Source organism: Eumetopias jubatus, unplaced genomic scaffold, assembly GCF_037043125.1.
Source record: "Eumetopias jubatus isolate StellerSeaLion01/CBP00866 unplaced genomic scaffold, mEumJub1_p1.0 scaffold_4, whole genome shotgun sequence".
NCBI classification, from domain to species: Eukaryota; Metazoa; Chordata; class Mammalia; order Carnivora; family Otariidae; genus Eumetopias; species Eumetopias jubatus.
The window spans coordinates 42,793,482-42,809,662 of NW_028274810.1; the positions used below are offsets into that span (position 1 = coordinate 42,793,482).

The window sequence follows — 16,181 nt, forward strand, 5'->3', positions numbered from 1 at the left end:
AAATCTGGATGAGTGAGAGAAGAAGGCATGTGTGCAAAGCAAGAGGGACCTGGTCCCACAGCCTGCCTGGGCCTGCTGGGTTTCAGCTGTGGGTTGCATCACCTTAATAATGTTTTGTGTTTTGGGTTAGGCCAGCTGGAGTTGGTGCCTCTTACCTGCAACCGAGGAGCCCTAATCAGTCAATATACCTATGGTTACAGTCATGTTTTTAAAATACACAGCAACAAGATTTGGAAGAAATACTCCCGAATGTGTGCCTCTGAGTGACTTCATATGATAAGATTTCATAAGAGCCTAGCTTGCTATATTGTCTAAAATAAGTCCGTGTTACTTTTATGATTAAAAAATTATATATACATACATATATATATATATATATATTTATTTTCCCAATTCCCAAGAATCATAGTGATAGACCTGGAGGATTCCAGGAGGTCCTACTCTGTCCAACCATCTTAGTTGAGGGTGAAGAAGGGCGAGGTTAGGCAGTGAAATCCCTCATCCAGATTCACAGAGCTCCATCACACCACCGTGCCTCAGGCTTCCTGCTGCCCAGGACGGTATTTTCTCGGGGGGGGTCTTTGGCTAGATGCTACGCTTTTTACCCTGAAATGCTACATTTCAGGTTGGTTTTTTTTTTTTTTTTTTTTTAAATAATGACTTCTCTCACTCAGAGGGAAAAAAGCTTCCTTTTAGGGGTTGGTCCCAGCGAGTTGGGTGTGGCTGTCATACTGCGCGTTGGGCAAGTCTCTGAGGCAGCTGTCCAGACTGGGTGAGACGGCAGCGCCGCAGCTGAAGAAGGATGTCTGCCCCGAGCACAGCACAGGGGGAGAGCAGTGGGGGAAAGTTCTGTTCTGGCGCTTCCCCAGGTGTGGAGCAAAGCTGCCTTAATGAGAGAAGGGAAAGGGATGGGAAGTGGGGGGATCATTTGTCTCACATTCGTCTCTAGCCTGCGGTTTACATTATCAGAAGTTCTGTTTTGTATAATGCTGGCATCATAAGGGCATAAAGAGTGGCTGTATCAATTCCACTTTGCTTTTTTGTTAACTTTGTTTGAAACTTCACTGCACTTTTTTTTTTTTTTTTTGGCTAGCTGGGGCCGCAAAGGACTGCCTGTCCCTAGGCAGGGGTGTTAGCTGATGGATTCATCCTCAGCGTACCTGGTCAACCCTGAGGCCTGAAGGAAGCGCTGGTGCAGGGCGGTCTACTTCTGGGCTGGACCATGACGTGGCTCGAATTCCTGAGGAAATCTCACCAAGCTGCTGGTTTGCTTGCATCTTGGAGCGCCTGCACCACTCCTACCTAGTTTTAAGAAAACTCCTGAAATGATCCAGGGACCCACCTGCATGGTACACAGCCCTGCCTGAGGGTCCATAAACCAACCAGACAGGGAGGAGGTGCTAACCATCCAAAAAGCATCACAGGGACGAGCCACAAACTGTCTCGGAGAATCTGGGGAGGGGGGAGATGAAGCTGTTGCAAGAAGATGGAGCCCAGGAGCACAGAGGCGTTCCCCATCCCCCATGGAAAACAAGCCTGTCACTTGCCCCTGCTTCTCCTCCAGTCCCCACTTCTGTGACCCAGCTGCTGGCAACCCCCACGGGGGCACCTGCAACGAGTCTCACCTCCCTGTGCCGCCCAGCACTCTGAGGGCCCCTGCTGTCCTTGGGCAAGGTTGGGGAGGGGGCGCATTCATCTGGTTTTTGGGCAGAGGTACTTCCTCTGAGAGGCCCTCTGCGGGTCCTGTGGGCTGGAGCCGCACCACTCTGGAGTCAGGGCTGGAGCGGTCTTAAATATTTGCTAAGTGGATCATAAACGTGACCTCACCACGGACCCAGCTGCCAGCATCTCAAAATGCAGGGAAAGCTGACGAGATGAGTCAAATGGAACTGGAAACTTCATTTTCCACTAACTTAGATATTTCTAAGGAGGATTCCAGGACTCAGATTTATCTGAGAACTTGGTCCTGTATCCGTGTGCCAATCACCTGTGAGTGTAGAACTTAGGTTGGAATGAGACCAGAGGGAGATAAAAGGGATTTTCTGACTCTGCAAGTGGTTAAACTCTGAATGATTTAGGGATTTTTTTTTTCACCTCTACAAATCGAAAGTGGAAGAAATTCTCTTCTATCTGGACAATTTTCTTATGTGTTCCAGGCTGCACAAAGGGTAGAAATCACTAATCTTGTAAAGGCTTTTGCAACCCTGAATTCTTAAGACCCTGCTCTTACATAATGTACTTTCTTTTTTTGCTTGTGTTGAATGTAAGCGTTTGTTCTACGTGGCAGCCAAACGCTACACAAAGCACAGCATGTAGGTTTCCTCTTGCAGATCAGGTCCCATGAATTGCTAGGAGCCGCCTGGAGTGCTGTGTTAACAAGCACTCCGAGGGCCCCCGGAACGAGTGGTCAGCAATGTCTGCCACGGAAGGGAAGTGGGGGATGGGGGCTCTCATACCCCATATTTGACATCCCTGCGTTAAATCAAGGGGCACCTTTCAGACCTCTACACCCAGGGCTAAGTTCTTAGGATTCTGGAAAATGGACCATTAACAGGTGTAGAAGATGAGAATTCATTATCAGTGGTTTCTGCCAAGGAACGGATGATGTAGCTGCCTCAGAGACAAGTTGGTTATTTACTACTTGATGCCTCCTCTGAACTCCCTGTGACCAGCAGAAAGTAGGGGTTCGCACTCTCTACTGTGCTTTGGCACCCAGCCTCCCCAGGAGTGGTCTCCTAGCCTTGCCTTCTCGGATCCATCCTCTGCAAGGTGGATGCACTGAGCGTTCTGTCTTAACTCCTGACTGTGTCTGCCCCCTCCCATCCACCACAGGACAGTTACTTGCTTCTGCATAAGGTTCATCTTGATCTGGTCCATGCTTCCCTCTCCATCCCCATCTCTTGTTCCTCTTTTCCTTGGCACCTTATGTCCTAGCCAAGCCGAGTTCCCTGTTCCGCCTGACCTTTTTCACCTGGGGCTCCTTCTGTGTGGGGTGCCCTGCTCCCCTCCCATCACTCCCTCTTTGAGGCTCAGCTTAGTTGTCCTCCAGTGACCTTCCTCAATGCTCCTCCTTTCCCCTCAGGCTGGTTAAAGAGCCGCTGGAACTTGCTCTGTGCTCACGTTGTCCCCATACCGTGATCAGAGGCTTGTCTATCGCCCCTACTAAACCCTGAAGCTCTAGGAGGCAAGAACTGCATCTATGCTCCATATCTAAACCACTAGGGCAATGGATAGCCCACAGGAGGGGCTTCATGCATGGTTAGAAGATGAGTGTTTGGAGGGGAACTGGGTAGTTTTCCCAAATTCATGAAATAAATGGTGATTCACCAGGGATTATCACTTGTGATTGTTAGGTTGACGCGACCCATTTCCCCACAGTCTCTTCACTGTGGCACCAAATTACCTGCTCTCCTGGCCCCGTCTGATGCTTTTCTCAGTAATAGTTACCGTAGGAAATCCAAGTGCCAATTATGACCTGTGTAAAAGTCTAGAAATTCAAAGTCACTGAATCTTAGACCTAGAAGAGACCTTTTGGGTCATCCTGTTCAGCTGAGGTCTAGAAGGCAGAATCCTTGTCTCGTCCATGTCTCCCTGCCGCCTCCTGCCCCCCACCCTCCCTCTCTCTATTTTGGAAAAAGGTGTTGTTTTCAGCAACTATAAGGGCATCTGTGAAAACTCTGTGACCAACTTTTTGTGGTCTATATGATGACAGATATTTAATTTTGATTTATACAAAGGTGAAACTGTGCAGCTGTGTGCAGCTCTAATTCCCAGAACCCTTGACCAAAATTTCCCGTTTTTTTCCTCAAAAAAAAAAAAAAAGAAAAAAAAGGTAGTTGGCTCATTTTGGAGGAGGGGAGCGAGATGTTTCACCTTACGTAGCTGTGTTTTTTTCTCATAGTACGCAATCGCAGGGATGGACGCTCGGTAGTAGGTTTCAAGGCGCTTGGCGATGGTGGCGGCGTCTTCCGCGCAAGGGCTGTTCTGGCTCCGCTGGAGAAGGCGGTTAGTCATGGTGTCTGCTGAGCAGTCCATGCAGATCACCAAGTGCGGGTCTCCAATCTGGGGGTGGGGGAGCACAACATGGTCAGAAATTCCACTCTGTGATGTTCTGGAAAGACCTCTAGTTCTTTCCTTTCCTGGCCTTCTGGTTCTTCTCAAGGTCCCCCAACTACACCATGGCAGAGTTGAGACTGGACTTCATGGCTCCTGTTTTCTAGGTTGGTGGTTTTCCATGTGCTGCCTTAGAGCTATCTCTTGCCCTCAGCTTTTCTCACCTCACAAAATGTAGGGATCATATAGTATGCTACCTACTGCAGTCACAATCTGTCCTCCATACTGAGGGGACATCTGTGTGTGTATGCGTATGGGTGTTTCCTCTGGAAAGCCTTCCCTGACCTACTGAGGCAGAGCTAATCACTTCCTTCTTTGTACCGGGTTGTATCCTACGAGACCACTAGGAGCACGGTGTGCCTGTGTCTGTTTGATGCGGGGTCAGCAGAGCATAAGGGTTGAAGGCACAAAGGTTGGAGTTGGGCTGCTTAAGGTGTGGTGATGTTCTCTAAGGTGGTCTTCATCAATTCCTTGCCTTGGTGTACTTGAAGCTCTTCCTCCACTGAGACAAAGAGCTCAGAACTCTACCTCCTCGAAACTGAGCTGATCCATAGCCACTTGGACCAAAGGAATATAATGGAAATGATGCCATATGCTTTTAGACCATGAGAAATTTTGCAGTTTGGGCCTGATCAACTATCATCTAAGATGTCCAACCATTCTGACTGCTAAGCTGTGAGGAAGCCCAAGCTCGCCACTCAGAGAGGCCTTGCAAACAGATGCCTGGTTAGCTCTTGATTGTTTTAGACATCCCAGCCCTGGCTCCAGATATGTACCCTAGCCTTAGCCACTATCTGACTGTACAAAGTCAACTGTACAAAGGACCTCAAGTGAGAACCAGCCAGCCAAGCCCATCAAACCCCAGAGCCCTCTTAGAGAAAATAACAAATTGTAATTTTAAGCTATCTGACTCCATCATTAACTGAAAGCATCAGTCAACTTCTCTGCACCCCAATTTCCTTTCTTTTTTTTTAAAGTAGGCTTCACGCCCAATGTGGGGCTTGAACTCACGACCCTGAAATTGAGTCACATGCTCTACTGACTGAGCCAGTCAGGTGCCCCTCATTTTCTCATTTGTACAATGAGGATGATCACAGATTGTTGTAAGGAGTAAGCAAAATTAAATAAAATAATGTAAGTATGTTGTTTGGCATATGGTACTTAATAAGTGTTAGCTATTAGGCTTATTTCTCCTATTAGGCTACAATCTCTTTGTGCAGGGTTATGAATGCTTGACTCCTGGTCCCAAGTCTTGCAGATAGTAGGTAGGTGATTAAGAAATGTTTCAGTGAATAAATGATGATGATATGATCAGCAGCAGGAATCTCCCAATCTTTCTCTGAAACGTTCTTTGGCTCCTAATGTCTCTGTGTCTGTGTCTCCCATACCACAACCACCAAGAAACTTGCTCCCTCTCGTCACCTTGCAGTGGTCAGGCTGTGAGTAAATGAAGGCTTGCCCCCCCACTGTGGAAAGTGCCTGGGAGGGATGGGAACAAAATTGCGGGGGAGGAGGACTTTTAGGCACCACGGAACAGTAAGTTGCTAGTAAGGGTTGATCAAACATTTATCTACCCCCTCTACAGGATGTACTTGAAGGAACAGGGTGAGAAAACTCTCCAAAATCTAGAAACGTGAAACAAACCTCTGGATTATGTCATGCACTTTTTCTGCCTGTATTAATTGGAAAACAAAAATGAGCGTTTGAGCAGCGTGAAAGGCTGGGTGTAGAAGGAAATGACTCGTGTCTACCAGCAGAGGGCGAGCTTGGGAGGCAGCCTGGGGTTCGGTTAGAGTTCGGCTCCCTGGAGCAGTTTCCGGTGGGGTCTGCATGAGAAGATAAGGTGATTTTTCTAATTGTGGGAATTTGGGGGCCACTCCTGAAGACAGGAAAGATAATTCCAGGACTCATTCAGGGGCAAACAGAGATAATGGGTGTCTGAGCTGGAGCTGGCGTCAAAATAAGTGCAGAACTGAGCGGTAGTCTTGGCTTCCGCACGGATTCCCCAAGCGTGGCCCACAGACCAGTGGCACAGGCATCATCTGAGAGCGAGTGAGAAAGGCAGTCCCAGGCACCATCCCTGACCCCGCTGAATCAGTCTCGCACTTTAAGAAAATCTCCGGGCCAATTCTAGACAAAATAATAGTTTGAAAAACTGTTCTACCAAGCCATTTCCAAGACAATGGGGTTTGACCGGACCTTCCTCCCACGCTCCCTTCCTACAGAAAACGCTGTGGAGCCGTCATTCCATTTGGAAGCGGCCTGTACCACTAATGGTTCTAGTACCTAAAAGTTTCTGAAATGTCTGAATGAAATACTATTTAATCATTTTCCAAAGCACTATGATCTATATCTATCTTCAGAAAGTCCTCTGGAGTAGCTCTGTGTCCCAGCTCTGCCTCTTTTTCGTGAGACTGTGGTTTACCATTAACACCACGTGACCAGGAGAGCAATCTGCCCTTGTCTGAATGACTCACGGACACTTGGCGACACCTCCCTGCCCCCAGTATCACCCTGCTGGTATCCCTGGAATTCTGCCACAGCAGAATTGGGTTCTTCATAGCCTTTGGGTATTCAGGGGATCCCTGTTAGAGCACCAGGGTCCTGTAGGGGCGGTTGGCATCCTGCAAGCAAATAGGCTTTACCTACAGCCATCCCTTTAGCCCGTTTAGCCCTTTTCCTGCCAGGAAGTATTATCTCTCTTCTGAGTAAGAGGAAATGGAAGTTCAGGGAGGTTAACTTGCCCAAAGCCACTGAGGACTGTTAATGACAGTCCTCAGTCAGCTCTGTGTGGCTCCAAAGCCTGGTGACTTCACCCTCGTGGACTTCTCCTTCAGGAGGGGGCTCAGGCCAGATGCCTGGTGGGCCAAACAGGGCCAGGAGAGGAGGGCAAGACAGTGGGAAAGGAAGTGGGTGGTGTGAGAGGCCATTATATTTTGCAGAAGCTGGCTCTCGCTGCATCTTGGGATTGAGTTGGGATGAGCGCTCATCCCAGCTGAGAGCAGCCACCAGGATGAGAATGTCAGCTTCAGCTGTCTTTGCCAAATTTCGAATTGATTCCTTGCCTGCAAATTTGGAGGGGGCTCTACAAACAATGGGGTCCCTGCAGGAGCATAAATGAATCAAGAGCGGCTCATTCTGTGTATTTTTAGCATCTTTGTTCTTCTGGTCAAGTTTAAAGCAAGTAGTTGCTTTGGAAGGTTGGATGTGTTCCCTTGCCTACAGCCTAAGTAAGGGACATTAGAATCTTCCAAGGTCACTGTACCCAGGGACAAATCAATACCATGCTTGACCTTTGCAAACTCCTCCCAGCAGTGTGTAAAAGACTGTTTTTGTAGACCTCTCAAGGTAGGTCATCTGTTCATTAATGAAACTGGGCACTTATGTATTTTTTGAAATGGCATCATGAATTTTAACATTGGTTGAAACTGCGTGGTCACCACGCTAATGACTCTTTCTCACTCCTGAGTTCCAGTAAGCTTTCTTCTCTGCCACATTCCTTTTTTTTTTTTTTTAAGATTTTATTTATTTATTTGAGAGAGAGATCGAGAGACAGAGAGAGAGCACAAGCGGGGGGGGGGGCAGAGGGAGAGGGAGAGGGAGAAGCAGGCTCTGCACTGAACTGGGAGCTGAGGCTTGATCCCAGGACCCTGAGATCATGACCTGAGCCCAGGGCAGACTTAACCGACTGAGCTACCTAGGTGCCCCTCTGCCACATTCTAATGCCTGTCTGAATGGGGCCCACAGTGGGAGGGGGAGTTCTGCTTTACTTTGGGGGAAATCATATGGGTTTTTGAATTCATATATGCCAAAGGCCAGGGACAGACCACTAGCCATGTAAAACCTTTACTTCATGCTACCTGGGTTATAAGCAAAGGAGAAAGGTTTGACCAAATCGGGATTTACAGATTTGTGTGAGGTGTGATTAAAAAAAATGAGTGACTGCCTTCGGCTCAGGTGATGATCCCAGGGTCCTGGGATCAAGCCCCGCATCGGGCTCCCTGCTCAGCGGGAGGCCTGCTTCTCCCTCTCCCACGCCCCCTGCTTGTATTCCCTCTCTCGTGTTCTCTCTCTCTGTCAAATAAATAAAATAAAATCTTAAAAAAAAAAAATGAGTGACTCTGGGGCACCTGGGTGGCTCAGTTGGTTAAGTGTCCGACTCTTGATTTCGGCTCAGATCATGATCTCAGCGTTGTGAGATCAAGCCCCCCGTGTCATGCTCTGTGCTGAGCGTGGAGTCTACTTATGATTCTCTCTTTTCCTCTCCCTCTGCCCCTCCTCCTGCATGTGACCGCGCTCTCTCTCTCTCAAAAAAAAAGTGACCCTAATTGAGATAATATTTTATAGCCTTTTATAGTTTAGAAAACACATTTATGTAGTTATGTCATTCAATGTTCACAGAATCCTCGAATTAGGGTTTGGCAGGTGTGTTTTTACCTCCATTGTCCAGAGGAGGAGGCTGAAGTTGAGTGACCTGTCACACTAATATCGGACAGAGGCCAAATTCAGCTTTTTGAACTCCGGACCACTTGACTGACATGCTTTAAAGAAGCTCTACATGAATGCCACTGCTCAAAACAGTTTGGAACCCCACAGGCCTAAAATCAGGGATTTCCCTCCAGTCATAAAAATCCCCAAGGGAGAATACGGATTATAACTTTTATAATTGTTGTTTGCACATAGTAGTTGACAAAAAAAAAAGAGAGAGACGCTCATCTTTACCATACATCTTCCTTACCACACTGGACCATTTGGGGGCTTCAAAAGAACAATTTAGAAAAGTAGACTTTTCAAAGACATTTTCCCCCAGCACTTCCAAGCTACTGCATGACCTGTCCTGACTCTCTTGGAGACCCTCCCAGGGCTCTTCGGACCTTAAGTTCACAGGCAAAGTAAGTGTGAAATCACCTAGAAGCGTGCTGTCACCATGAAGCCTGAAGCTTAGGAAACACCGTGGGCCCTGTTGCCGTTACAGGGTATCTCCCACTGTATTTGAATGGTGTGCTTCCACAACCGCCAATCCCTGCTAGCAGGCAGCCTGTCAAGGGCCTGAGCCCACAACAACTCCTCTCTACCCTCTCTCCATCCTCTAGACTTGCCAAGGCCCTGTTTCTGAAGTCGTGTAGAAGACATTTCCCTGTTACTCAGTTATTCAAGCTGTATCCCCAGGAACCTTATCCACGGCTTGGCTAAAAGACTAGAAGAGGCTAAAATGTAAAACAATCTACAGAAGACTCAATATGGTTAAGATGTCAGTACCACTCACAGTGATCTACAGATTTAAAGCAACCCCTATCAAAGTCCTAATGGCATTGGCTTTTTTTTTTTTTTTACAGAAATAGAAATACCCATCCTAAAATTCACATGGAATCTCAAGGTTTCCTCAATAGGCAAAACAATCTTGAAAAAGAGCCCAGTTAGAGGTCTCACACTTCCTGACTTAAAAACTTATTACAAAGTCACAGTGATAGAAACAGTGTGGTACTGGCATAAAGACAGACATATAGACCAATGGAATAGAATAGAGGGCCCAGAAATAAACTCTTACATAGATGGTCAAATGATTTTTGACAAGGGTGTCAAGACCACTCAGCTGGGGAAAAAACAGTCTTTCCAACAAATGGTATTGGGAAAACCACATATCCACATGCGAAAGAATGAAACTGGACCCTTACTTTGCACCATATACAAAAATTGGTCAAAATGAATAAAGACCTAAATGTAAGAACTAAAACTATAAAATTCTTAAAGAAAATAGGAGAAAAGCTTCATGACATTGGATTTGGCAGTGGTTTCTTGGACATGACATTAAAACACAGGGAACATGGGGAGCGTGGGTGGCTCAGTCATTAAGCGTCTACCTTCGGCACAGGTCATGATCCCAGGGTCCTGGGATGGAGCCCCGCATCGGGCTCTCTGCTCAGCAGGGGAGCCTGCTTCTCTCTCCCACTCACCCTGTTTGTGTTCCCTCTCTAGCTGTCTCTCTCTGTCAAATAAATAAATAAAATCTTCAAAAAAACCCCCACAGGGAATGAAAGCAAAAACAGATAAATTAGACTATATCAAAATAAAAAGCTTCTGTGCATCAGGGTGCCTGTCTGGCTCAGTCAGTGGAGCATGCGACTCTTGATCTTGGGGTTGTGAGTTCGAGCCCCATGGTGGGTGTGGAGATTACTAAAAAAATAAAATCTTAAAAAAAACCTGTGCACCAAAGGACACAATCAATGGAACGAAAGGCAACATACAGAATGGGAGAAAATATTAGCAAATTATATATCTGATAAATAAATAACTCCTACAACTCAATAACAAGAAACCAAACAACCTGGTTCAAAATGGGCAAGGGATGTGAGTAGGCATTTCTCCAAAGAAGATATATAAATGGCCAACAAGAACATGAACAGATACTCAACATCTTTCATTCAGTCTTTGGGAAAATGCAAACCAAAACCACAATAAGAGATCATCTCATGCCCATTAGGGTGGCTCCTCCCAAAACCCCCAGAAAATAACAGGTGTTGGTGAAGATGTAGAGAAGCTGGAACGCTCGTGCACTGCTACTGGGAATGTAAAATGGCGCAGCAGCTACAGTAGGTGGTGTGTGATAGAATTACCAGACGCTCCAGTGATTACACTTCTGTATATATATATATATATACACCCAAAGGAGTTGAAAGCAAAGTCCTGAAGAGAGATTTGTACATCCATGTTCGTAAGCATTAGTTACAATAGCTGAAGAGTGGAAGCAACCCAAGTAACTGTTCATGGATGAATGGATAAACAAAATATTCTTCAGCCTTAAAAAGGAAGGAAATTGTAACATGTGCTACAACATGAATAACCTTGAGGACATGATGCTAAGTGAAATAAGCCAACCGCAAAAGGACAAATCAGGCTGATTCCACTTAGAAGAGGTCCCTAGAGTCATCAAATTCATAGAGCTAAAAGTAGAATGGTGGTTGCAGTGGCTGGGGCAGGGGGGAGAGAGACAGGGAGTTGTTGTTTAATGGGTGTAGAATTTCAGTTTTCCAAGAAGAAAAGACTTCTTGAGACTGGTTGCACAACAACGCAAATACACATAACACTACTGAACTCTATACTTAAAAGTGGTTCAGATGTTAACTTTTATGTTATGGGTATTTTATCATGATACTTAAAAAAAAAAGTATCGCAATCTTCCCAATTCCATTTTTTTTTTTTAAAGTAGTTGATGTATATCTAAGTTTGAGCTCTTAAAGTGGTGTGCAGGAGAAAGCTCAGTAGAATACTGGCTGTGAGCGCCCCCCCACTGGGAACTGCCTGGAACCACCAGAGTCACAGGCTCTGCTACTCCCACCTTGTGCTGGAGGCTCCAGAGCCGAGGGACAGCCCTGGTGGGCTCAGCCCACTCTTGCCAACTAGGCCAGCACATTTTTTCTTTGACTTTGGTTGCGGGCAGGAAATGTAGGGGAAGGTGAGCAACTGGCCTTTAAATATTCAGATACTACCTAAGGAAGTTCAATCAAACAGGCTCAGAAAGTCAGACTAACCTCCAGGAGACACACAAGTCCGATTCACTGTAATCCACATTGCAGTGTTAGAGATGGATGGAGATGGGCTCTGGAATCTTCATCCTACCAGCAGTTGTCACTTACCGGCCATGTGACTGTGGGCAAGTCATGTAATCTCTTTGGGCTAAATTCATCACCTTTAACATGAAGAAAATACCTCCTCTATCTATCTAAAAAGGTTATTAAAAATATGTGAAATGAAATATGAAAATGTCTTAAAACTAGTCTAAAGAGCTATCTAGATAAATATGAATTCTTGTGAGCTCTGGAATCTTTGTTTAATAACTGGGGACGATTGTTTCCCCCTTGCTTGGACTTTAGAGGTAAATGGATGTACAGTGTGTAACACCAGAGTGAGCCCAGAGTAGGTTCAGTAAAGGATAGTTAACGATGGTTTTTATTTACTACTGTTCCCCTGTGAGTGGCCCTGCCCCACCTGCTTCACTAGGAGACGGAGGGACTTGGGGAGGTTGGATGCTGGGAGGCTGGAGCAGTGCATATATTTGACTCTGCCTGTCCAGCAACAATTCCCTTTCTGGCTTCTAAGGGCATCCCTATTCTTTCTTGGGTAATTTCCCTGCCCTTTCTCAGTCCAAGTGCTTCAGGGATGGTGCTCCCTCCTCCCTTCCCATCCCCAGCCTGGTCTTCCAGGATGAATCAGTGTATTCCTAGATATTCCATTATACGCCCTCCCATCTTCCCCTTGGCCACAGTGATTGGTTCAGCGATGGGCTCATGACCTAATCCAGGATAATGAAACACTACCCTGGGTCATCTGATGCCCACATTGGAAAAGGAAAACACTCTCTCTGAGATCATTTAGATGGTGAAATATAAGACCGGCATCCAAGAGATGGAGAAAGGCACACAAGGGATGGACAAATCTGGATACATGGGTCCAACCAAGTGTGAACCACTCCTGGACATTTTAGTTACTTGCGCCAATAAATCCAGTACCATCGCCCACCTACCCCACTCCTTTCTTTTTTGGTCAGTTTGTGTTGAGTTTTTGCCATTTGCAACTGAAAGTTTGATTAATGTAATTAGGAGAGGGATAAACTTGAATTTATCCCCCAACCTCAATGATGTCCCTTATTTTCCTTCTGGGAAGATCTCCATAAAAACAGCTCACCCTACGTCCGAACTCTTCCCCTTGCTTCACTTCCTGGGGATAGCCATCAATCAGGAAGCCCTTGGTGTCACTGAGGCTGGCCAACATGGCCTCCTTCAGGAGCTCCAGAATGATGCCCTGGAGCAGAGAGACAGTGGTCAGGATCTGAGCTCTGTACAGAACAACACTAGCATTACTACCCATCTCCACTAGTCATCCCATTTTGGAAGGGAGAAAGGTTCAGATAAGATTAACAGCCAAAAGAAATGTATCATATTTCATCCACTCTTAGGTTCACTTTCCCCCCACATTTTATTGTCTATGAAATTGGTAGCTATCTTACAATCAGTCACAGTTTAATAGTGGTTTTTTTTGTGCTGGTATATAGTTATATATGGAATAGTTTATCAGTTATATTTTACTGGGGTGTCTTAAAAAAGCATCTTAGAATAGATGAAATATAGTGGCTGTATTTCATATGGTAACACTCCATAAATTAAACATAATGGCAGTTTAAAACTAGGCAAAACATGGTATAGAATGTGCTTCTCTGTTGATTTTTTCCAGTAAATACTTTATAACAGTTGATATTCACTGACTTGAGAGAATTGCTAGGGACGGTAGCTGGTTGAAGAGGAAGCATAAAGCTCTGTTAGCTAATACAGCCTGCACTATACAAGCCCTAATTACAGAGCCTAGCATGGGCCCTCATAGGGCAGGAATGAATATTTTTTGATACCTATGGCATCCATCAGCTCAGAGACGGATGGTGATTTGAAAGGAAAAAAGATGCATGAAAGGGATATTCTTTACTTAAACTATCTAAGGAAGATACCAGATTGCAAGATAATGCTATCATACTTTCCAGAACTAGACTAAAACATTATTTTCTATTTTCCAAAGGGTTCTAATTATAGGCTCTGCTGCAGCATGCTCACCTCGGCTTTGAAAGTTTTAACACTAACGTGGGGACCAGTTTCCTGGGAGAATATGAGATAGGCTAACACTCGAGGGGCTGGCAGAGCAACAGAGTGGAAGGAACCTGGGCCGGGACATGGTCTGGCAGATGGGTCTCTGCTATGGACCCTCCACCTGCCTCTTGACTTTCACATCAGGGAGAAATAAAATGTAGCTATTGTCTTTTGGGGCTTCTTTTCTCCAGCAGCTTACACTAACTGCAACACTCCCAAATATCCACCCCCGCCTCCCACCAGGGAAAGCAGCTGTTGCTTACTGAGGGTACCAGGTCGCCACGTTCCATGATGTCTCTGATCAATTTGCTTCTTTCAGATTCTGATGCCAGCTCATTGCTCAGGAGCTCACTAGTCGAGAGATGTGTAAATCCATATTTTTCCACCAGCTTTTCACACTGTGTGCCTTTGCCAGAGCCCGGGCCACCTAGAAAAGGAGTCATGTATCAGACACCTGTCCCAAGTCTCCATGGTGTACAAGTCTATGCACTTCATTCACCAAGCACATATGGGGTACTTATGCTTTATAGGGAGCTGTGTTGGGAGTTGTGGATACAGTGGAGAAGGGGGAACATTCCTTGCCCTCAAAGAGTGGGCTATCCAGGGCAGGGGGATTGGCGGGCGTTATACACAACAAGCAGTTAGTAGGTAGCTACTGTAGTGTTCTAGTGGGGAGAGTTCATGCTGCTCCAGGGGCACTGGGGAGGGGCGCAGGACTCTTTTGGTAGAGATGAAAGAGAAGTTTCCTGGGGAACTGAATATGCTCATGGGCAAAGCACTGACCACGGTGCCAGGTACACAGTGGGTGCTCAACAAATCTTAGCTATTAATTTTTAAAATACATTGTTTTCATTTCCAAACAATCCCAACCATAGAGAAGAATTATCAGTAGAGAATGAAGAACTTCCTGAAATATTTGAGAGTAAGTAGCCAACCTGATGCCTCATCACTACAGAACACTTTGGTTTCATTGCCTCCAGACAAGGAGCTAAGCACATCTTGCTACATAACTACATCTTCAGAACCCATTCAGATTTCAGTAGATTTGTCCCAGTAATGTCCTTTGAAGCCAATGGGTCAAATTCAGAATCAAGCATTGCCTTTAGTTGTCAGGTCCTTCTGGTCTCCTTCCATATAGAATAAATTTCTTCATGTTTCCTCGACACTTTTGAAGATTATTTTGTAGAATGTACTTCAGTAAGATTTTTTTCCTGCTGTTTTCTGAATATTATTATTAGTTCTGAGTATGAGCCATATTCCTTGGATGAGCATTATACCCTTGACTCTTTCTCTTGCCTTCCCTCACCCCAATTTCAACCAATTGCTAAGTTGTAAGATATTCTTTTCAGATGTAAAATCATAGCTAACCTTTATCAGGAGCTTACTGTACCACCCACTGTTCTAAGCATTTCATGTATTAATTTAAAATAATCTTAAGAGGCAGGCACTCTTGCCCTTATTTTATAGATGGGGAAGCAGAGGCACAGAGAATTAACTCGACTGCCATAGCTGCACGGCTGGTTTGTAGCAAGTCAAGGATGTGAAGCCTGACTCTGGCTCTTAGAGGCATTTCCTCCTCTCTTCCCTGCTAGCCAGGCTTGTCTGTAGGAAGAGCAGGTCCTCAAGAGTAATTCCGCCTCCGCACGGGACAGTGGGTGAGGCTCTGGAGTCCAGCAGACCTGCTAGCAGGGTGATTCGCCTGAAAAGCATTGACGCTTCCGAGCTCCAGAGCATTCAACCGCTTCCCAGTCCCCACAGGATAAGATCCAAACCCCTTAGCGTGGCATTTCAACCTTTCAGAATCTAGTTTAAGCTCTCCAACCTTTCTTTTTTTGTTTCATTTCTGATCCTCGTCTAACACTGGCATGTCCAGCTGCATACTCTCCCTGCAACAAGACATATTTTTCCAGGCCACCATGCTTTTGCTCTCCCAGATCTTCAGCCTCGTAGGCCCTTCCTTCCTCCTCTAACTATTGAGATCCTCTTCATCTCTTAGGCCTCCATCAGTTGCTTGCCCTTTCTGCCAGGAATCAGTCCTGCCTCCCCTCCCCTCTGTGGGAGGGAGTGGTTTCGACAGCACATGGGTGCCCTCAGCCTGTCCGCCACTTGGCCTCCAGGTCCCTCACTAGTATCGCACCTTGTACACAGTAGGTGCTTCATAAGTGCCTGAGGAACTGAACTTTTTCCTGTTAGAGGGAATATTGAACGCTAAAATGCAAAATGTGGTGGAGATGTTAACATGGTAGTGAGGATTTATGACTTATTCCACCATTTCCCTGGTTCGCCTCTCTTCATATTCAAAACGCCTTTCTCAGGACAGTTAGCAACTTCCCTCTTGAGGGAAGCTTAGTTGTTGTTCCTTGTTAGAAGGGCCTCGTCTTTTCTCTCCTTTGCCTTGGCAGAAAATAAAGGAAAGGTCCACGTTTTCTACCTTCC

General features: G+C 45.9%; 1 protein-coding gene across 1 annotated transcript in view; it reads right to left on the reverse strand.

Annotated features, from left to right (window-relative positions):
* The window catches only part of AK5 (adenylate kinase 5), a 232,738-nt gene that overhangs the window by 12,811 nt on the left and 203,746 nt on the right, over nucleotides 1-16,181 (reverse strand). The window contains exons 11-13 of the mRNA XM_028102560.1: nucleotides 14,009-14,172; nucleotides 12,796-12,912; nucleotides 3,874-4,062 (exon numbers count right to left, since the gene is read on the reverse strand). Coding sequence (XP_027958361.1) covers nucleotides 3,874-4,062; nucleotides 12,796-12,912; nucleotides 14,009-14,172 — 470 coding nt within the window. The remainder of the gene's footprint in view (nucleotides 1-3,873; nucleotides 4,063-12,795; nucleotides 12,913-14,008; nucleotides 14,173-16,181) is intronic.